At 41.3% G+C, this 23829-nt stretch overlaps 1 protein-coding gene across 1 annotated transcript in view; it reads left to right on the top strand.

The window, feature by feature from the left end:
- The window catches only part of LOC311229377 (FYVE, RhoGEF and PH domain-containing protein 5-like), a gene marked incomplete at both ends in the record, with an annotated part of 193490 nt that overhangs the window by 66687 nt on the left and 102974 nt on the right, over window positions 1-23829 (top strand). The window contains 1 exon segment of the mRNA XM_084315464.1: window positions 20206-20338. Coding sequence (XP_084171590.1) covers window positions 20206-20338 — 133 coding nt within the window.

The following is a 23829-nucleotide window of genomic DNA, read 5'->3' as shown; positions in this document are numbered from 1 at the left end:
TATACAATGATACAGTAACTATACAGTATATAATGATACAGTAACTATAGTAACTATACAGTATATAATGATACAGTAACTATAGTAACTATACAGTATATAATGATACAGTAACTATACAGTATATAATGATACAGTAACTATAGTAACTATACAGTATATAATGATACAGTAACTATACAGTATATAATGATACAGTAACTATAGTAACTATACAGTATATAATGATACAGTAACTATAGTAACTATACAGTATATAATGATACAGTAACTACAGTAACTATACAGTATATATATAGTAACTATACAGTATATAATGATACAGTAACTATACAGTGTATAATGATACAGTAACTATAGTAACTATACAGTATATAATGATACAGTAACTATAGTAACTATACAGTATATATATAGTAACTATACAGTATATAATGATACAGTAACTATAGTAACTATACAGTATATAATGATACAGTAACTATACAGTATATAATGATACAGTAACTATACAGTATATAATGATACAGTAACTATAGTAACTATACAGTATATAATGATACAGTAACTATAATAACTATACAGTATATAATGATACAGTAACTATAGTAACTATACAGTATATAATGATACAGTAACTATAGTAACTATACAGTATATAATGATACATTAACTATAGTAACTATACAGTATATAATGATACAGTAACTATAGTAACTATACAGTATATAATGATACAGTAACTATACAGTATATAATGATACAGTAACTATACAGTATATAATGATATAGTAACTATAGTAACTATACAGTATATAATGATACAGTAACTACAGTAACTATACAGTATATAATGATACAGTAACTATAGTAACTATACAGTATATAATGATACAGTAACTATAGTAACTATACAGTATATAATGATTCAGTAACTATAGTAACTATACAGTATATAATGATACAGTAACTATAGTAACTATACAGTATATAATGATACAGTAACTACAGTAACTATACAGTATATACTGATACAGTAACTATACAGTATATAATGATACAGTAACTATAGTAACTATACAGTATATAATGATACAGTAACTATAGTAACTATACAGTATATAATGATACAGTAACTATAGTAACTATACAGTATATAATGATACAGTAACTATAGTAACTATACAGTATACAATGATACAGTAACTACAGTAACTATACAGTATATAATGATACAGTAACTACAGTAACTATACAGTATATAATGATACAGTAACTATACAGTATATAATGATACATTAACTATAGTAACTATACAGTATATAATGATACAGTAACTATAGTAACTATACAGTATATAATGATACAGTAACTATACAGTATATAATGATACATTAACTATAGTAACTATACAGTATATAATGATACAGTAACTATAGTAACTATACAGTATATAATGATACAGTAACTATACAGTATATAATGATACAGTAACTATACAGTATATAATGATACAGTAACTATAGTAACTATACAGTATATAATGATACAGTAACTACAGTAACTATACAGTATATAATGATACAGTAACTACAGTAACTATACAGTATATAATGATACAGTAACTATAGTAACTATACAGTATATAATGATACAGTAACTATAGTAACTATACAGTATATAATGATACAGTAACTATACAGTATATAATGATACAGTAACTATAGTAACTATACAGTATATAATGATACAGTAACTATAGTAACTATACAGTATATAATGATACAGTAACTATAGTAACTATACAGTATATAATGATACAGTAACTATAGTAACTATACAGTATATAATGATACAGTAACTATAGTAACTATACAGTATATAATGATACAGTAACTATACAGTATATAATGATACAGTTGTAGTGGGCACTTACATGGGCACTTACCTGGATGGGACAAAATCCACCTACACTGTCACTTTAAGGACACGGGGCATCCGAGGTATCTAGAGCGGCCATATTAACGCTTGACTTTGTTTGTTGTGGTATCCATGGCTATGCTATTAAATGATGCACACTGATGTGTGGTCAAAGAAACTTCACTCTCTTTGGTCGTGATTTCCCGTCTCCTACATTGGTGAACCTGACGTTCTTGGACGCTTTGAAGGACGATTGAACAGGCAGTCGCGCTGAAGTTTGTGAAAGCAGCAGTCGCGCTGAAATTGCCAGAGTTCTGGGAAACGCAAGCTACTGCATGGTTTGTGCAGGCGGAGGCGCAGTTTGCAATAAAGAAAATAACGGAGGATGACACTAAGTACTATCACGTTGTCGCTGTTCTGGGGACTAACACGGCAGCCAGAGTGGTGAGTCTACTCACAAACCCTCCGGCGCACAACAAATATGGCACGCTGAAGGCACACTTGTTGAAGTGTTTTGAACTGTCTGAGGTGGAACGAGCTAACCGGCTGTTTTCATTGCAAGGTCTGGGCGACAGTAAACCGTCCGAGCTTATGGATAGGATGTTGGCGTTGATGGGGGAACATGAGCCCAACCATTTTCTCTTCCGACAGCTGTTCTTGCGCCAGTTACCGGCTCAGGTAAGGGCCGCCTTGGCAAACACAACAATAAATGACTGCTGTATGTTAGCCGCGGAGGCGGATAAGTTATTTTTGGCCAGCCAGCAGCAACACTGTACGGCCGTGTTCTATCATGACCAACCCTCTACCTCTCACCATGGGGATTATACCGTCGCTGCTGCGGTGGCAGCCCCTCGCCAGCGAGGGCGAGACACTGGCTGGTGTTTCTTTCACACCAAGTATGGAGCCAGGGCTAACCAATGCCGTCCCCCATGTACTTACAAGGGGCCGGGAAACGCCCGGGCCGGCGCTCAACAGTGGCCATGAGCGTTGGTGGGGCCGGCAGGCTACTGTTTATTCGGGACAACATCTCAGGCAGGCGTTTCATGTGCGACACAGGGGCACAGAGAAGCGTGCTGCCTGCGTCAAGGGTGGACACCCTGGCCGACGGGCATGGGCTCCCTATGGAAGCTGCCAATGGTACTACAATCCGCATGTATGGCAGTAGGCTAGTGGAGCTGTGTTTTGGTGAGCGGCGGTTTAGCTGGAACTTCATCACTGCTGATGTGTCTGTGCCCCTGCTGGGTGCTGATTTTCTGTGTGCCTATGGATTGTTGGTGGATGTCAGGAACAATCGATTGATCGACGCCACCACCTTTTGTTCATTTGAATGTACTGTCGGGGCAGCGCCTCCTGTGGGTTTGTCTAACATGTTGTCTGTTACAGATGAGTTTCACCAGCTGCTAGCCGAGTTCCCTGTCCTTACCCAGCCCACTTTCTCGTCCTCCACCAGTAAGCACGGTGTGGAGCATCACATCGCTACGGCAGGTGTGCCAGTCTACTCCCGGGCTCGGCGCCTAGATCCTGCCAAGCTGGCCGTGGCCAAGGCAGAGTTTTCCAACATGGAGAACCTGGGTATTATCCGTCGTTCTGACAGCCCATGGGCCTCACCCCTTCACATTGTCCCCAAGGCTGCCGGCGGGTGGCGCCCGTGTGGCGATTACCGCCGCCTTAACGAGGTAACCACACCGGACCGATACCCGGTTCCACATATTCAGGATTTTTCCACCCACCTGGCCCGGAAGCATATTTTCAAAAATAGATTTAGTTCGAGGTTACCACCAGGTGCCGGTCCACCCAGCGGACATCCCTAAGACGGCGGTGATTACTCCCTTTGGTTTGTTTGAGTTCTTGCGCATGCCATTTGGGCTTAAAAACGGAGCACAGACATTCCAGCGCTTGATGGACTCTGTGTTACGGGACCTGCCTTTTTTGTTTGTCTACCTAGATGACATCTTAGTCGCCAGTACCACCAAGGCAGAGCACTTGTCCCATCTCAGGACCCTTTTCCACCGACTCAGTCAGCATGGGCTCATAATTAACCCAGCTAAATGTCAGTTTGGGCTGTCTAGGATCGATTTCCTCGGGCACCACGTCACCAAAGATGGGGCAGTTCCCCTCCCATCTAAGGTTGACTCCATAGCAAATTTCCCACTGCCACCCACCATCAAGGCTCTGCAAGAGTTCCTTGGCATGGTACATTTTTACCATCGGTTTGTCCCCCGGGCTGCTCAGCTAATGCGACCTCTTTACGAGGCTCTCAGGGGTAAAATCGCCAAACATGTGGTGGACTGGACGGACGAGAGACGCAAGGCGTTTGTCGATACTAAAACCGCCCTGGCCAATGCAACCAGGCTGGCACACCCACTTCCCAACGCCCCGGTTGCCATCACCACTGATGCTTCAGACTATGCTGTTGGAGCGGTATACGAGCAGTGGGTGAGTGGGGCTTGGCAGCCACTGGCGTTTTTTAGCCGACAGCTTCGTCCTAATGAGTGCAAATATAGCACTTTTGATAGGGAGCTCCTCGCCCTCTATCTGGCCGTGTGGCATTTCCGTTCCCTGCTGGAGGCTCGTTCGTTCACGGCATTTGTAGACCACAAGCCACTCACTTTTGCTATGGCTAAAGTGAGTGAGCCATGGTCTGCCCGTCAGCAGAGGCACCTGTCATATATCTCAGAGTTTACCACGGATATTCAGCATGTCGCAGGCAGGGACAATCTAGTGGCAGACTGTCTCTCTCGGGCCTTGATCGGGGCCGTCCATGTTGGTTTGGACTATGCACGCATGGCCTCAGACCAGGTTTCCGACCTGGACGTTCAGGCCTACAGGACGGCCATCACAGCACTCAGGCTGGAGGATGTGGCATTTAATGAGGCTAATGGCACACTCCTGTGCGACGTTTCCACGGGCGGCCGCGACCGGTGGTGCCCAGCAGTTGGAGACGTCATGTTTTTGACATCATACATGGTCTCTCTCACCCCGGTAACAGGGCGTCTCAAAAGCAGGTGGCAGCCAAGTTCATTTGGCACGGGCTGAAAAAGGATGTGAGCGGGTGGGTTAAGACCTGTGTGATGTGCCAGCGCGCTAAGGTACACCCCCACATTAAAGCTCCTTTGGCCCAGTTCTCCATGCCCGAAAGGAGGTTTGACCATGTGAATGTGGACCTGGTGGGTCCATTACCCCCATCGCATGGTTTCACATACCTCCTCACGATGGTGGACAGAACCACTCGGTGGCCAGAGGCCGTTCCGCTGTCAACCACAACGTCCACTGATGTGGCTCGGGCGTTTATATATACGTGGGTGGCCCAGTTCGGTGCTCCGTCTGACCTTTTGTCGGACCGCGGACCTCAGTTCACCTCTGAGCTTTGGTCCGAGATTGCCAGAAACGTAGGCGTGAGACTGCACCGCACTACCGCTTATCACCCGCAGGCTAACGGTTTGTGTGAGCGGTTTCACCGGTCCATGAAGGCTTCTCTCCGAGCTACCCTTAGCGATGGTAGTTGGGTCGACAGGCTCCCGTGGGTCATGTTGGGTCTCAGGACCGCCCCCAAGGATGATCTCCAGTCATCGTCGGCTGAGCTGGTCTATGGCCAACCGCTGCGGGTCCCCGGGGAGTTTTTACCTGACACCACAGACCCCTGGTCTGCGACCCAGCAGCGCCTTTCAAACTTGGAGAACGCTAGGGCATTTGTGCCGGTCCCCACCTCGCAGCATGGTTTGCCACAGACTCGTGTTCCACCCGGCCTCCAGGCGACGGAATATGTGTTCATACGGCACGATGCCCACCGCGGGTCCTTTCAACCCCCCTACGATGGCCCGTTTCGGGTCCTACAGACGGGAAGTAAGACCTTCGTGGTGGACATTGGCGGTAAACCGGAACATGTCTCGGTGGACAGGCTTAAGCCAGCTCACTTGGATGTGGATCACCCCGTGGCACTCGCTCAGCCCCCGCGGCGGGGGCGACCTCCCCGTGTTAAACCTCGTCACCCTAGGTCGCTTTTTGAAAATATGAGTCCCTCACCACCCATTAGGCACCTTGCCCCTTGCCCTCCCCGCCACCGCAAGGCCCCAGGGGGTCCCACGGTAGCTCATATGCCGGCTCCAGTTGTTCGGAGCCGTTATGGTCGCGAGGTCCGTCTACCGACCCGTTTTGTGAGTTAGTAGGGTGAATTCTGGGGGGACATATGTAGTGGGCACTTACATGGGCACTTACCTGGACGGGACATACTCCACCTACACTGTCACTTTAAGGACATGGGGCATCCGGGGTATCTAGAGCGGCCATATTAACGCTTGACTTTGTTTGTTGTGGTATCCATGGCTATGCTATTAAATGATGCACACTGATGTGTGGTCAAAGAAACTTCACTCTCTTTGGTCGTGATTTCCCGTCTCCTACACAGTAACTATAGTAACTATACAGTATATAATGATACAGTAACTATAGTAACTATACAGTATATAATGATACAGTAACTATAGTAACTATACAGTATATAATGATACAGTAACTATAGTAACTATACAGTATATAATGATACAGTAACTATAGTAACTATACAGTATATAATGATACAGTAACTATACAGTATATAATGATACAGTAACTATAGTAACTATACAGTACATAATGATACAGTAACTATAGTAACTATACAGTATATAATGATACAGTAACTATACAGTATATAATGATACAGTAACTATACAGTATATAATGATACAGTAACCACAGTAACTATACAGTATATAATGATACAGTAACTATAGTAACTATACAGTATATAATGATACAGTAACTATAGTGACTATACAGTATATAATGATACAGTAACTACAGTAACTATACAGTATATGATGATACAGTAACTATAGTAACTATACAGTATATAATGACACAGTAACTATAGTAACTATACAGTATATAATGATACAGTAACTATAGTAACTATACAGTATATAATGATACAGTAACTATACAGTATATAATGATACAGTAACTATAGTAACTATACAGTATATAATGATACAGTAACTATAGTAACTATACAGTATATAATGATACAGTAACTATAGTAACTATACAGTATATAATGATACAGTAACTATAGTAACTATACAGTATATAATGATACAGTAACTACAATAACTATACAGTATATAATGATACAGTAACTATAGTAACTATACAGTATATAATGATACAGTAACTATAGTAACTATACAGTATATAATGATACAGTAACTATAGTAACTATACAGTATATAATGATACAGTAACTACAGTAACTATACAGTATATACTGATACAGTAACTATAGTAACTATACAGTATATAATGATACAGTAACTACAGTAACTATACAGTATATAATGATACAGTAACTATAGTAACTATACAGTATATAATGATACAGTAACTATAGTAACTATACAGTATATAATGATACAGTAACTATACAGTATATAATGATACAGTAACTATAGTAACTATACAGTATATAATGATACAGTAACTATAGTAACTATACAGTATATAATGATACAGTAACTATAGTAACTATACAGTATATAATGATACAGTAACTATAGTAACTATACAGTATATAATGATACAGTAACTATAGTAACTATACAGTATATAATGATACAGTAACTACAGTAACTATACAGTATATAATGATACAGTAACTATAGTAACTATACAGTATATAATGATACAGTAACTATACAGTATATAATGATACAGTAACTATAGTAACTATACAGTATATAATGATACAGTAACTATAGTAACTATACAGTATATAATGATACAGTAACTATACAGTATATAATGATACAGTAACTATAGTAACTATACAGTATATAATGATACAGTGACTATAGTAACTATACAGTATATAATGATACAGTAACTACAGTAACTATACAGTATATAATGATACAGTAACTATAGTAACTATACAGTATATAATGATACAGTAACTATAGTAACTATACAGTATATAATGATACAGTAACTATAGTAACTATACAGTATATAATGATACAGTAACTATACAGTATATAATGATACAGTAACTATAGTAACTATACAGTATATAATGATACAGTAACTATAGTAACTATACAGTATATAATGATACAGTAACTATACAGTATATAATGATACAGTAACTATAGTAACTATACAGTATATAATGATACAGTAACTACAGTAACTATACAGTATATAATGATACAGTAACTATAGTAACTATACAGTATATAATGATACAGTAACTATAGTAACTATACAGTATATAATGATACAGTAACTATAGTAACTATACAGTATATAATGATACAGTAACTATAGTAACTATACAGTATATAATGATGCAGTAACTACAGTAACTATACAGTATATAATGATACAGTAACTATACAGTATATGATGATACAGTAACTATATATATACAGTATATAATGATACAGTAACTATAGTAACTATACAGTATATAATGATACAGTAACTACAGTAACTATACAGTATATAATGATACAGTAACTATAGTAACTATACAGTATATAATGATACAGTAACTATACAGTATATAATGATACAGTAACTATAGTAACTATACAGTATATAATGATACAGTAACTATAGTAACTATACAGTATATAATGATACAGTAACTATAGTAACTATACAGTATATAATGATACAGTAACTATAGTAACTATACATACAGTATATAATGATACAGTAACTATAGTAACTATACAGTATATAATGATACAGTAACTATAGTAACTATACAGTATATAATGATACAGTAACTATAGTAACTATACAGTATATAATGATACAGTAACTATACAGTATATAATGATACAGTAACTATAGTAACTATACAGTATATAATGATACAGTAACTATAGTAACTATACAGTATATAATGATACAGTAACTATAGTAACTATACAGTATATAATGATACAGTAACTATAGTAACTATACAGTATATAATGATACAGTAACTATAGTAACTATACAGTATATAATGATACAGTAAGTTTAAGTTTAAGTTTATTTGGATCCCCATTAGCCACAGCAGTGCTGGGGCTATTCTTCCTGGGGTCCATAACACATAAAATACAGTTACAGACGTATACACTCACAACATTTACATGTCATACAGACAATTAAAACAACAATAAAAACCCTTATACACTCATAACATTTACATGACATACAGACCATTAAAACAACAATAAAAAACCCTTATACACTCACAACATTTACATGTCATACAGACAATTAAAACAACAGTAAAAACCCTAATCAATTTCATAATACAATATAAAAATACAAAATTATACAATATTTTAATAATATATCCCTATCAGACACATGCCTTTTCATCCATATATACCTATCTCTTTATCAGACACATACATTTTAATTTACGTACACACTATCTATTAGGGAATGTCAATTTCTTTGGTTGAAAATGTTGTTTTACCACGATTTTGAAACGGCATTTACTATTCTCCTGCTTAACATGTCTGGGAAGAGAGTTCCATTCCTGCATACCATGGAACATGACAGTTCGCTTCATTGCATTCGACCTCACTTTTGGAAGTGTAAAACCTCGTGCAGAAGCATGTCTGGTGGAATGGTTGTGTCTGTCAAGACTTATTGATAAATTGTTATATAAAATTGAGGGGATCTTTGTAACAAAAATATTCCTAGTGAATACAAGGAGTGAGCAGAGTAATTTATGTTTGACAAGTAACCAAGTTAAACAACTGTGCATCGCTGCAACATTAGTTCTGTACTCACAGCGAAGCGCTATACGTGCTGCTTTGTTTTGTACCATTTGTAATTTTTTCAGTTTACTCGTCGTTACATTCGACCATACTGCAGGACAATAGTCAAGATTTGACAAAACCAGAGCTTGAATGACCTGTTTGATAGAATTTAGTGGTAACAAATGAGCACATCTTTTAACAACAGAAATCCCTCTTCCCATTTTCACTACTATATTGTTTATATGGTGTGACCATGACAATTTACTGTCTAATGTTACCCCTAGGAGTTTAGTCTCCTGGACTTGATTAATTACCACATCACTTATCAAAAGTTTCAAGACTGGGTTCGTTCTTAGAGTATGGTTTGAACCGAAAATGATGCTACTTGTCTTTGATATGTTTAGAACTAGTTTGTTATTCTTTATCCATTCCATCACTGATTGCAACTCTGCCTTTAGGACCGTATTTAATTCATTGGCTGTTGAGGCTGATGTTTAAATCGTTGAATCATCCGCATACATAGAAATATAGGACTTATTTAGGACAAGAGGCATGTCATTTGTAAATATGGTGTAGAGCAAAGGCCCAAGGCAACTTCCTTGGGGTACTCCACACCTTACCGTTTTAACTTCTGAGTAACTCCCATTAAAAAAAACTATTTGTTTCCGGTTTGCTAAATAAGTTTGCATCCAAGATAGTGCAGATGAGGAGAAACCGTAACATTCAAGTTTTTTAAGTAAGAATTTGTGATCTATGATGTCGAATGCTGCAGTAAAAAAAGTAACTATACAGTATATAATGATACAGTAACTACAGTAACTATACAGTATATAATGATACAGTAACTATAGTAACTATACAGTATACAATGATACAGTAACTATAGTAACTATACAGTATATAATGATACAGTAACTATAGTAACTATACAGTATATAATGATACAGTAACTACAGTAACTATACAGTATATAATGATACAGTGACTATAGTAACTATACAGTATATAATGATACAGTAACTATAGTAACTATACAGTATATAATGATACAGTAACTACAGTAACTATACAGTATATAATGATACAGTAACTATAGTAACTATACAGTATATAATGATACAGTAACTACAGTAACTATACAGTATATAATGATACAGTAACTATACAGTATATAATGATACAGTAATTATAGTAACTATACAGTATATAATGATACAGTAACTATAGTAACTATACAGTATATAATGATACAGTAACTATAGTAACTATACAGTATATAATGATACAGTAACTACAGTAACTATACAGTATATAATGATACAGTAACTATAGTAACTATACAGTATATAATGATACAGTAACTATAGTAACTATACAGTATATAATGATACAGTAACTACAGTAACTATACAGTATATAATGATACAGTAACTATAGTAACTATACAGTATATAATGATACAGTAACTATACAGTATATAATGATACAGTAACTATAGTAACTATACAGTATATAATGATACAGTAACTATAGTAACTATACAGTATATAATGATACAGTAACTATAGTAACTATACAGTATATAATGATACAGTAACTATACAGTATATAATGATACAGTAACTATAGTAACTATACAGTATATGATGATGCAGTAACTATAGTAACTATACAGTATATAATGATACAGTAACTATAGTAACTATACAGTATATAATGATACAGTAACTACAGTAACTATACAGTATATAATGATACAGTAACTATAGTAACTATACAGTATATAATGATACAGTAACTATACAGTATATAATGATACAGTAACTATACAGTATATAATGATACAGTAACTATAGTAACTATACAGTATATAATGATACAGTAACTATAGTAACTATACAGTATATAATGATACAGTAACTATAGTAACTATACAGTATATAATGATACAGTAACTATAGTAACTATACAGTATATAATGATACAGTAACTATACAGTATATAATGATACAGTAACTATAGTAACTATACAGTATATAATGATACAGTAACTACAGTAACTATACAGTATATAATGATACAGTGACTATAGTAACTATACAGTATATAATGATACAGTAACTATACAGTATATAATGATACATTAAGTATAGTAACTATACAGTATATAATGATACAGTAACTATACAGTATATAATGATACAGTAACTATAGTAACTATACAGTATATAATGATACAGTAACTATAGTAACTATACAGTATATAATGATACAGTAACTACAGTAACTATATAGTATATAATGATACAGTAACTATAGTAACTATACAGTATATAATGATACAGTAACTATAGTAACTATACAGTATATAATGATACAGTAACTATAGTAACTATACAGTATATAATGATACAGTAACTATCCAGTATATAATGATACAGTAACTATAGTAACTATACAGTATATAATGATACAGTAACTATAGTAACTATACAGTATATAATGATACAGTAAAGTAACTATAGTAACTATACAGTATATAATGATACAGTAACTATACAGTATATAATGATACAGTAACTATAGTAACTATACAGTATATAATGATACAGTAACTATACAGTATATAATGATACAGTAACTATAGTAACTATACAGTATATAATGGTACAGTAACTATAGTAACTATACAGTATATAATGATACAGTAACTATACAGTATATAATGATACAGTAACTATAGTAACTATACAGTATATAATGATACAGTAACTACAGTAACTATACAGTATATAATGATACAGTAACTATAGTAACTATACATACAGTATATAATGATACAGTAACTATATTAACTATACAGTATATAATGATACAGTAACTATAGTAACTATACAGTATATAATGATACAGTAACTATAGTAACTATACAGTATATAATGATACAGTAACTATAGTAACTATACATACAGTATATAATGATACAGTAACTATAGTAACTATACAGTATATAATGATACATTAACTATAGTAACTATACAGTATATAATGATACAGTAACTATAGTAACTATACAGTATATAATGATACAGTAACTACAGTAACTATACAGTATATAATGATACAGTAACTATACAGTATATAATGATACAGTAACTATATACAGTATATAATGATACAGTAACTATAGTAACTATACAGTATATAATGATACAGTAACTACAGTAACTATACAGTATATAATGATACAGTAACTATAGTAACTATACAGTATATAATGATACAGTAACTGCAGTAACTATACAGTATATAATGATACAGTAACTATAGTAACTATACAGTATATAATGATACAGTAACTATACAGTATATAATGATACAGTAGAGAGAGAGAGGCAGAGAGGGAGGGAGGGAGAGAGGCAGAGAGGGAGGGAGGGAGGGAGGGAGGGAGGGAGGGAGGGAGGGAGGGAGGGAGGGAGAGATGCAGAGAGGGAGGGAGGGAGAGAGGGAGCGAGGCAGAGAGGGAGGGAGAGAGAGAGGGAGGGAGGGAGGGAGGGAGGGAGGGAGGGAGGGAGGGAGGGAGGGAGGGAGGGAGGGAGGGAGGGAGGGAGCGAGGCAGAGAGGGAGGGAGGGAGGGAGAGAGGCAGAGAGGGAGGGAGAGAGGCAGAGAAGGAGGGAGGCAGAGAGGGAGGGAGGGAGGGAGGGAGGGAGGGAGGGAGGGAGGGAGGGAGGGAGGGAGGGAGGGAGGGAGGGAGGGAGGGAGGGAGGGAGGGAGAGGCAGAGGCAGAGGCAGAGGCAGAGAGGGAGGGAGGGAGGGAGAGAGGCAGGGAGGGAGGGAGGGAGGGAGGGAGGGAGAGGGAGGGAGGGAGAGAGGGAAGGAGGCAGAGAAGGAGGGAGGGAGGGAGGCAGAGAGGGAGGGAGGGAGAGAGGCAGAGAAGGAGGGAGGGAGGCAGGGAGGGAGGGAGAGATTAAGGTCGCTTTCACAATGTTGCAACTTCACCCCCAGAACCGCACCGAGTCCAACAAAACTATATTATCTAATTATATTATATATATATTGTTGCATTCTTCATTTGGTTCACCTGCGTTCACATAGATATCTGTGAGGCGGACCGAGACCTTCTGAACAATGTCACGCGGTCGAAAAGGGCGCTTGTCTATTGGACAGTGGAAATGTGTGTGTGGCTGCAAGCCTGTGTGTGTGCGCGCGCGCGTGTCTGTGTGTGTCTGTGTGTGGACTGCGGAGCCCTCCAGATCAGGGGAGCCGAGTTTTGACATGGCATTGATCCATTGTTCTATTGAAGCACATTACCACCATCCTCTCGCTAAACAACTTGTACACCTCGTTGTTTTTGTGAGTGCCCACATTCCCCACAAGCAGCTGTTTTATTTGGTCTTCTGCCCCCCAAGTCTGTCCACGAGACATGTTTACACAGTGTGCTTGTTTTGCAGTGAATGCGCGTCGCGGTAATATTAATAATAATAACAGCTGTGTTTTTTTTCTTCCTTGTTCTACCCCAAGATGCACAGTAGATAGATAGATCTATGCAGTGTGCTTGTTTTGCAGTGAATGCCGCCGCCGCGGTAATAATATACCCAAGATGGTTTATCAGGTGACTTCCTACGTTTGGTTCGATGAAGCCGAACCGAGACCGACGTTTTCAGGCGGACCAGAGTTCGACTGTTTGGTCCGCGAACCGAGTTCGACGCGCATTCACACAGACCCGAAAAACCGGACTATCGAATTCTGGTCCGAAAGTCCGGACCAAACAGCCCCTGTGTGAAAGCGACCTAACTCAAAAAACTAGGTCTGCAAACATCGTGAAAATGGTCAAAAAAGCTGGCTCCAGGGAGTAAAGATGGAAAAACAGCGTGGCAGTCAAAGAGTTAACCCTTTCACTGCCACACGACAGAGGGTTAACCCTTTACTATCACACAACCGACGGTTGTGAAAGGGTTAACCTTCTGTGTTTTGCCGCAGTGAAAAGGGTTAACCGGTTGGTAGCGTGGAGATGTTTTGATTTGGGGGGGGGGGGGGGCGCAGTGGTGAACCTCAACTAGGGCGCCAAATGTGCTAGGTCCGCCCCTGCTCCCGCTGCAGACCTCACACCACGGACGCTTTGTTGGCTCCAAGACCTGCAAGCTGTTCTCTGCTCTCACTTTTGCTCGTTCTAATTCTGTGTTTGATTATTATGTCGATATTTAAACACAGGAAAATGAACGCAGCCCATCTGTCTCATGAGAGGTTAGGGTTAGTAGGGTTAGGGTTAGTAGGGTTAGGGTTAGTAGGGTTAGTAGGGTTAGTAGGGTTAGTAGGGTTAGTAGGGTTAGTAGGGTTAGGGTTAGTAGGGTTAGTAGGGTTACATTTACATTTACATTTAGTCATTTAGCTGACGCTTTTATCCAAAGCGACTTACAAGTTCTGTACGACAAGACAGCAAGAAGGGTACAACTCTATCAGCTGAGTAACAATGTTCATCAATTGTTGCGTGTTACAGTGTAGGTTAGTTTATTAGGACAAGTGCATGACAGTAAGGTTAGTCAGGGTTAGATTTTTTTTCCTCTTTTTTTCTTTTTTTTTCCTCTTTTTTTTTTTTTTATAAATCATTTCAGATAATGGTTGAAGAAGTGTGTCTTTAGTCGACGGCGAAAGATTGGACGTGATTCGGCTGTCCTAACTGGGATGGGTAGTTCATTCCACCATTGTGGGGCAAGGACTGAGAATAGGCGGCTTCTCTTTGATGACCCTCCCGGAGCTTGGATAGGAGTAGGTCTGAGGCGGCCAGAAGATGCAGAGCATAGGGGTTAGTAGGGTTAGTAGGGTTAGTAGGGTTAGTAGGGTTAGTAGGGTTAGTAGGGTTAGGGTTAGTAGGGTTAGTAGTGTTAGTAGGGTTAGTAGGGTTAGTAGGGTTAGTAGGGTTAGTAGGGTTAGTAGGGTTAGGGTTAGTAGGGTTAGTAGTGTTAGTAGGGTTAGTAGGGTTAGTAGGGTTAGTAGGGTTAGTAGGGTTAGTAGGGTTAGGGTTAGTAGGGTTAGTAGAGTTAGTAGGGTTAGTAGGGTTAGTAGAGTTACTAGGGTTAGTAGGGTTAGTAGGGTTAGTAGGGACAGTAGGGACAGTAGGGTTAGTAGGGTTAGTAGGGACAGTAGGGTTAGTAGGGTTAGTAGGGTTAGTAGGGACAGTAGGGACAGTAGGGTTAGTAGGGTTAGTAGGGACAGTAGGGTTAGTAGGGTTAGTAGGGTTAGTAGGGTTAGTAGGGTTAGTAAGGTTAGTAGGGTTAGTAGGGTTAGTAGGGTTAGTAAGGTTAGTAGGGTTAGTAGGGTTAGTAGGGTTAGTAGGGTTAGTAGGGTTAGTAGGGTTAGTAGGGTTAGTAGGGTTAGGGTTAGTAGGGTTAGTAGGGTTAGTAGGGTTAGTAGGGACAGTAGGGACAGTAGGGTTAGTAGGGTTAGTAGGGTTAGTAGGGTTAGTAGGGTTAGTAGGGTTAGGGTTAGTAGGGTTAGTAGGGTTAGTAGGGTTAGTAGGGTTAGTAGGGTTAGGGTTAGTAGGGCCCATCTGTCTCATGAATTCTCTCACATGTAATGTTCACGGAGAGAACACTGTTCATGTTGTAAGTGGACTCCGGCTGAAATACTGCTCCTGAGGACCCTGTTGGAATGTGATTCAATCTGAATTTAGCTTGAAGCTACAACATAATTTTTTATTATTTTATAATGGAATACTCTGTGAATCTTAAGGAATCTTATTCGCCATGCATCAAGGCAATATAGACTAAACTGGCCACAGTAATACTATATGAGGAAGCATTTTGGAGTTTGTAGATTAGAGCTCATTTATAAATAATCTCTAATCTCTCTTTTTCTTTTTTTGCAGTCAGATGTTGTGTTTGTGAGTTTGTGAGATCACATGAACGTACGGTATACTAGGCCTGCTCATTGTGGCAAAAGTCATAATCACTATTGTTTTGATTGATATTGAAATCACGATTAGTAAACAACATTACTCATTGATTGCAGAACATCATATGACGATGACTGAATTCGACTAGATTCTTCTACAAGTTACGTAGAAGACGTTTCAGAATAACTGGAGAAACGTGCCGTGGCTCGTCCCCCCCTCCCAACACCGTGGCTCCTCCCTCTCAGCACCGTGGCTCCTCCCCCCTCCCCCTCCCAACACGACGAACTGAAACTACGGTTTGGGCATGGAGGGAGGGGGGGGGGGGGGTGGAGCGCTCTGTTGTGAAGGAAGGGTGCGCTGCATTTACAACACAAGACAAAATGAGAGCAACACGGCACGCGGCACGATAATCATTTTAACTCAATTATCAAGTTTTCATGAGCGTGGTGAAGACAGGATTGTAAATTTAATTGAAATTGGATGTGTATTACTACATGTATGTGTAGCAGGGTGGATTATCCCTGCTTCGTGGGAACGGTTGCTGGCAGTCACAAGGTAGCTGGACACAGTAGAGCTCCGTCTGACTGCACCCTCGTCTTTGGGCCTGGAGCATCGACTGGAGGCTGGTAGTGTGAGTGGATGGGGCCCGGGATTTACCAACCTGGTCTGGTACTCTGGTCTTCCTCCCCTGCAGCAGGGCGGTCAGCAGTACTCCCCAACACGCTCCCACTCCCCCCAGTTGCTCCTTAAGCCCTCCCACACCTAGTGACTGAATTGTAAATAAATACCCTGGGTTCCCCCCGCAAGCAGTACCCTCCCTCAATGACCCTAGAAACCTTATAATGAAAAGGGAAAGGTGGAATAGGAAGGGGTTAATTATGTTAACGTTACCCACACCAAAAGAGTTGTTAAAGCCCAACCTCCAGGTTAAACCCTACTGATCAATTATGGGTAGTTTACATCATTGGTATATAATTTCATTATAAATTTTTTTCCATTTGACACCGGAAATGCCACTCTGAAAGAGTTAAAAAGGTCCACGCACGAATAACATGCACGCGCGAATCAAAAAAGCTTATCAAACGCCGACGTCACAACAGGACAACAGGTGCATATTAATGAGCCGAATCTAAAAGCTTATCAGACGCTAGCACCTAGCACGGCCGTGACGTCACTTCAGGAAACGTATGCCTTATGTCCGTCCGGGTCATAGTACTAGATCAATGGTGGCTCACTCGGTGCATCACAGTTAGCCTATATCTCCGCCGTCCCTGCTACAGTCGGGACGGGACCACTACACTCACTGACGTTAGCCTATAGCCCGCCGTCCCTGCGGGTGGTTCTCTCCTCTTTGTGTGCCCCCGTCCCCGCGGAGGAGCTTGTGGACTCGACAACAGCGGCGGCCGCAGGGCGCCGGAGCCTGCAGCGCTAGTTAGCTCATAGCTATCGTGTAACACTAGCCTTTACGGGCTCGAGCACCCTACGGCTGCCGCCGCCGTCGCGTCCATGGGCCCCCCGGCAGGGCATCCGTGGGGACGGGGTGTACAGAGAGGAGAGAACCATTTTGGGTCGGCCGTTCATGCCGGCCAGCGAGCCGGATGTCGGGATATGTTGTTAGCACAATAGCTACCAAGCTAAGCTATGTTATCTACTAACGTTATAAACACAATATGTGTACAACGACACAATGATTTACATTATTACAAATATGGTAACGTGGTTGTGGCTTTTACAAATAGTGGTTAGCTTTAGAGATGGATGGATGGCTATAATCACGGAGCAATAGTGAGGTGAAACAGATACATTTTAATTCGGCTAGTAGTAGCAAGCATATATCTATGGTAGCAAGGCTCTCTGCCTGCCACTAGCTGTGTGACTCTCAGCGCCCCCTGGTGAGCCCCCTGGTGCCCTGCACCTGTTGTGACGATCATTTCGATTACACACGCACGTTATGAACCATTGATTAAAATATGCACGTGCGTGGTGATTGTGTTGGGCAGACAAAATGTTTGATAAAAACGCTAAAACTGGGTCAATTTCAATACTTTTTTTCCCCTTCTTCATGAAAGCCACTGTTGGCCTAGTCCACATTGTTTATTGAACAAAAATACAACGTGGAGGTTGACCTTTAAACGGCTCATGGATAGACACACACACAGATCTCCCATCTAATTCTTTAATCTTACTTATACTGGTCAGTTACAATGATTTAATATAAGTGACCAATTGGACTGAAGTCCCACTATAGTTCTGCTTGTAACTCCATACCTCATGAACACGTATATTATACACCCACCTCTGGGTTACTATCAGGGATAATATACTTCAATGTGTTTGACTCATCGCCCACGTCTGGGTCTTCAACCTGTATAATACCTCAAAAGGCTTTAATTATACGGCAAGAATAATACCTCTCTAGGCTTTATTTATAATACACCAGGTATGTAACTTCTCCACAGAGAAAGGGTTAACTAGATGGGAAAAGATTATTAAACACCAACACGGTATCACACTCAAAGGAAATGAAAAGAAATCAAAAGGGTGGGCCCACGAATACCTTACAAAAGTCCTATCTTAATGCCGGCATATATTGTTTGGGGTTCCCCTTATGAACTGTAATAGCAACGTTAACCTCGCCTGCAGGCTGCACCACACTGTGTACGGTGTAAGGGCTCCGGAGCATAGATGCTCATCTGTACTCATCCAAAATGGCGGCCTCGCCGCGCCACCGTCGTCCGGAAGGCAAGATGTCGTCAAACGCTCTCGGCGGGGTTGGAGCAGAGGGCAGTGTTGGGCTGAGAGCGTGTGCTGGGTGGTAGCGACCTCTGTCGGTCTCTGAAGGCAGCCGGGTGCAGATCTGGTCGTAGACAGCCGGGTGCAGATCTGGTTGTAGAGTTGGTGCTGGGTCGACACGCGGATCTAACTTGCCCTCACTCACACTGCAGCTAAACTCTGGGTCCCAAACAGCCCTTCTGCTAGACGGGATATATCATAACGCAGGGTGCTCCTAAGCGCCGGTTCTCTTCGCGCCACGCTGGCGGGGACGCCTCGCTAGAGGGAATAACTTTAACTTAAGCCCAACTCGGCTATACCGTTCGTATTCTAGGATAACTCGTGGTATATCACTAGGGATATTCAGGGGGAAACATGCAAGGCTCCACTACGAGTACATTCATAGGATAACCCGTAATATACTCCGGTTCAATACGGGGCTCTCCAGACATGACCGCTCCGGTCCAAGTTCAATGTCGAAGAGGCTGCTTCCTAGCACTTCCGTCCACTTCCTTCTCCGTCTCTCACGTACGCTCTCTGCCTTCCACCGCCCCCTGCTGGTCGCCTACTAGCTCCACGGGGAAAAGGATTGTAGAATAGAATCCAGTAATACCGTTTATAATCCATATTTCGGCCGGTAGAAGAAGGAGGGGCGAGCATCATTGTTCGAGAGAATATTAGCGGAGACTAATTAGAATGTCTTGGTGCATCAGGGGAGGTAGAAAGGCAAGTCAGCACATCTGGATAATAAGTATATTTTCCAGGTTGCTACATACGTAATGTTTTACTAATCTCTAACCCCCTGCTCTCCACAGTGTCTACACAGAGGCCTACAGGGTGTGCTCCATGCCCGCTGCTCCGGTGGGGGTCGGGGGGGCGCGGGACGAGGACCAGGGTCGCACGTCTGAAGAAGAGGAGGGCGGGACAGAGAGCAGTTATGACAGACAGGTTGGTTTTGAGAGTTTGTTGTGCTCTGGGATTGAAAGATGTTCGAAAAGAGTGATTTTATTTGATGTTAACGTTTTGAGGGAATTTGACCAAACCTCACTAACACTTTTAGGATTATAATGATTAGCTGAACTGGAAACGAATGAAGAACTGTTATGTTAACAAAGAGGACACCAGGGCGGCTGGGTGGCGCAGCGGGCAAGGCGCTCGTCACCAACGCAAGAGACACTGGTATCGAACCCGGCTGTCAGCGTTGCTCCCGGCTTGGCCGGCCGTCATACTGGCTCGATTGGTAGAGTCAGCGGGAGGGAAGCCGGTGGGTGGCTCTGGGTCGTTGTGGACAGCGACTCCTACAGGTCGGTCGGGGCGCCTGCACAGCGAGGGAAGGATCTGGGAGAGGTAGTGTGACCTTCCACACGTTACACTCTCTCAGTGAGAGTCCGCGCTGCCAGGTGAAAAGAAGCGGTGGGCTGGGTACACATGTGTCGGAGGAAGCATGTGATAGTCTCCGCCCTCCCAGACCGACGGTAGGGGGTAGAGTGCGCAACGACCAGGAAGGGGATTGGGAATTGGCATAACGACTAACAGTGGGAGGGGAGAAAAATGAAAAAGAGAAGGAGGAAAAATATAAAAAAAACAAACAAAAAACAAAGAGGACACCAACATAACGGTAAATGTGCTCACCATCTTCTCCAGAGTCAGACAATGTACAGCCCCCGCCCACCCAACCCCACCCCACCCACCCAACCACCTCCAATGTACAGTTTCTACGTCAAATGTATATACACTCTTTTTCTGGACACTTTTGTATCACAAACAGTACTGTATTTGCAAATCTGATATGTCATAAATGTATAGATGTAGCAGTACTGTCTATCTGTATGTCATGTAGGGCTGACCCCTATTAATCGATTAGTCGACTAATCGGTCGAAAAGGGCCGTAGTCGACTGGCCAACCTCTTAGTCGAATATAATAAAAAAATATATATATATTAATATTATTATTATTATTTTTTTTTTATCATCATTCTTTCCAAAAGAAAATAGGCCTAGAAGCGTGGCTAACGCTAATGGCACACATACCAGAGGCTAACTGCCTATGAAAACAGGCACAGAGGCACTGAAAGAGGATTTCACCCATCTAATGAACACACTAGACTAGACAAATATCAAGATGTATCAGTGGACCAATTGCATGCTTTTGCAGAGGACAAGAAGCCTTCAGTCGACTCCTTCAGACATTAAGCACCCCCCACAGCCCAAATGGAACGAAAAAAAAAAAGAAAAAAAAATTATACTTTTTTTTTTTTTTTTTTTAGTCGACCAATAGTCGACTAACGGCAAATTTTGGCCAATCCTAGTCGACCATCCAAATCCTTAGTCGGGGACAGCCCTAATGTCATGTATGTCATATATGTTATGATGAATTGAAAATGGGGGACCCTGATGTAAACAAGACGAAAGTATTTCTCTGGTCTGCATCCCCTTAACAATTGTGTGTATTGAGCTGTACTGTACTGTACCCATTATGCAATCTGTTAATAAACTTTTCAATCAATCAATCAATCAATCAATAGATACCAGTCTCCTCTCTGTGTTCAGTAGAAAGCTATCTGGCTGCAAGCTAGCCTAGCTTAGCACAATGAATGGAAGCGGATACGGACCGGCTAGCCTAGCTGTTTGCCAAAAACAGCAGTTTCTAGTTGGTCCGTTATCGATCTTATCTTATCTGATGCATTTCCCATAATGTCGGTGTGTCTTTAACATATACAGTAGTTCTAAGTTCCTTGGTACATGATTATTATTGTTGTGTCACCTAAAGTAACACAAACCTAACCTTCTAGCTGTGGCTCTCGTGGTGAAACCTCCCCCCTCCAACACACTGACCCCTGGTGGTGAAACCTGCCCCCTCCAACACACTGACCCCTGGTGGTGAAACCTTCCCCCTCCAACACACTGACCCCTGGTGGTGAAACCTCCCCCCTCCAACACACTGACCCCTGGTGGTGAAACCTCCCCCTCCAACACACTGACCCCTGTGTATCTACTGAACCCTTCCCCCTCCAACAATCTGACCCCTGGTGGTGAAACCTCCCCCCTCCAACACACTGACCCCTGGTGGTGAAACCTCCCCCTCCAACACACTGACCCCTGGTGGTGAAACCTCCCCCCTCCAACACACTGACCCCTGTGTATCTACTGAACACTGACCATCTCCTACCAGCTCCTTGTCACCTTCTAGCCACTCCTTTGTGTCTCACCCCTCCCCCCTCCTTCCGACCCCCCTTCCCCAGCCCCCCTCTGAATCACCCTCCCCCCTTTCCGCCCCCCATATCTTATCCCCCCGCTCACCTGGTTGATCCCACCCCTTTGGTCATGTTTAAAGATCGACGTAAAAGGTTATTATTCTGGGAGCCACTTCTAGTCGGGTCTTCTGAAGCCAACTCCCGTTATTAAAACTAATACATTTGTAACAACCGACTATCTACCAGCGAATTATTCAACCAGAACTTCGATATGGATTAATGGATTAGGGTCTGAAAAAACTCACGGAAGCCGTCATCCAATAGAAACGTGCCTAGTGACGTTTTCTATGACGGGGGAAAGTGTGTCTGACTCATAACCTCTGACCCCTCAACCCCCAGGTGTGTCTGACTCATAACCTCTGACCCCTCGACCCCCAGGTGTGTCTGACTCATAACCTCTGACCCCTCGACCCCCAGGTGTGTCTGACTCATAACCTCTGACCCCTCGACCCCCAGGTGTGTCTGACTCATAACCTCTGACCCCTGACCCCCAGGTGTGTCTGACTCATAACCTCTGACCCCTCGACCCCCAGGTGTGTCTGACTCATAACCTCTGACCCCTCGACCCCCAGGTGTGTCTGACTCATAACCTCTGACCCCTTGACCCCCAGGTGTGTCTGACTCATAACCTCTGACCCCTCGACCCCCAGGTGTGTCTGACTCATAACCTCTGACCCCTCGACCCCCAGGTGTGTCTGACTCATAACCTCTGACCCCTCTGACCCCCAGGTGTGTCTGACTCATAACCTCTGACCCCTCTGACCCCCAGGTGTGTCTGACTCATAACATCTGACCCCTCGACCCCCAGGTGTGTCTGACTCATAACATCTGACCCCTGACCCCCAGGTGTGTCTGACTCATAACCTCTGACCCCTCGACCCCCAGGTGTGTCTGACTCATGACCTCTGACCCCTGACCTCTGACTATGACGTATATTATGACCGATGAGCCGCATCTGCACCTTTGTTTATACTGTTTATTTTATTCATAGTTTATATCCAGATAAAGATATTTTATTGCCTATATACTATAATGTATATTATGACCGTTAGGGCGTACACACCCCGCTCTGCACCTTTGTTTATACTGTTTAATTATTCTCGTCATTTATATTCAGATGATCTTTTATTGCCTATATTTATGTCTTTCTACTATTACCCTGCCCATACCCAGTGTTGGGTGGGT

The sequence above is a fragment of the Notolepis coatsorum genome (genome assembly GCF_963971535.1).
Source record: "Notolepis coatsorum genome assembly, chromosome: 6".
NCBI lineage: Eukaryota > Metazoa > Chordata > Actinopteri > Aulopiformes > Paralepididae > Notolepis > Notolepis coatsorum.
Note: the sequence above shows the minus strand (reverse complement) of the source record. Positions and strands in the feature narration are given on the sequence as shown.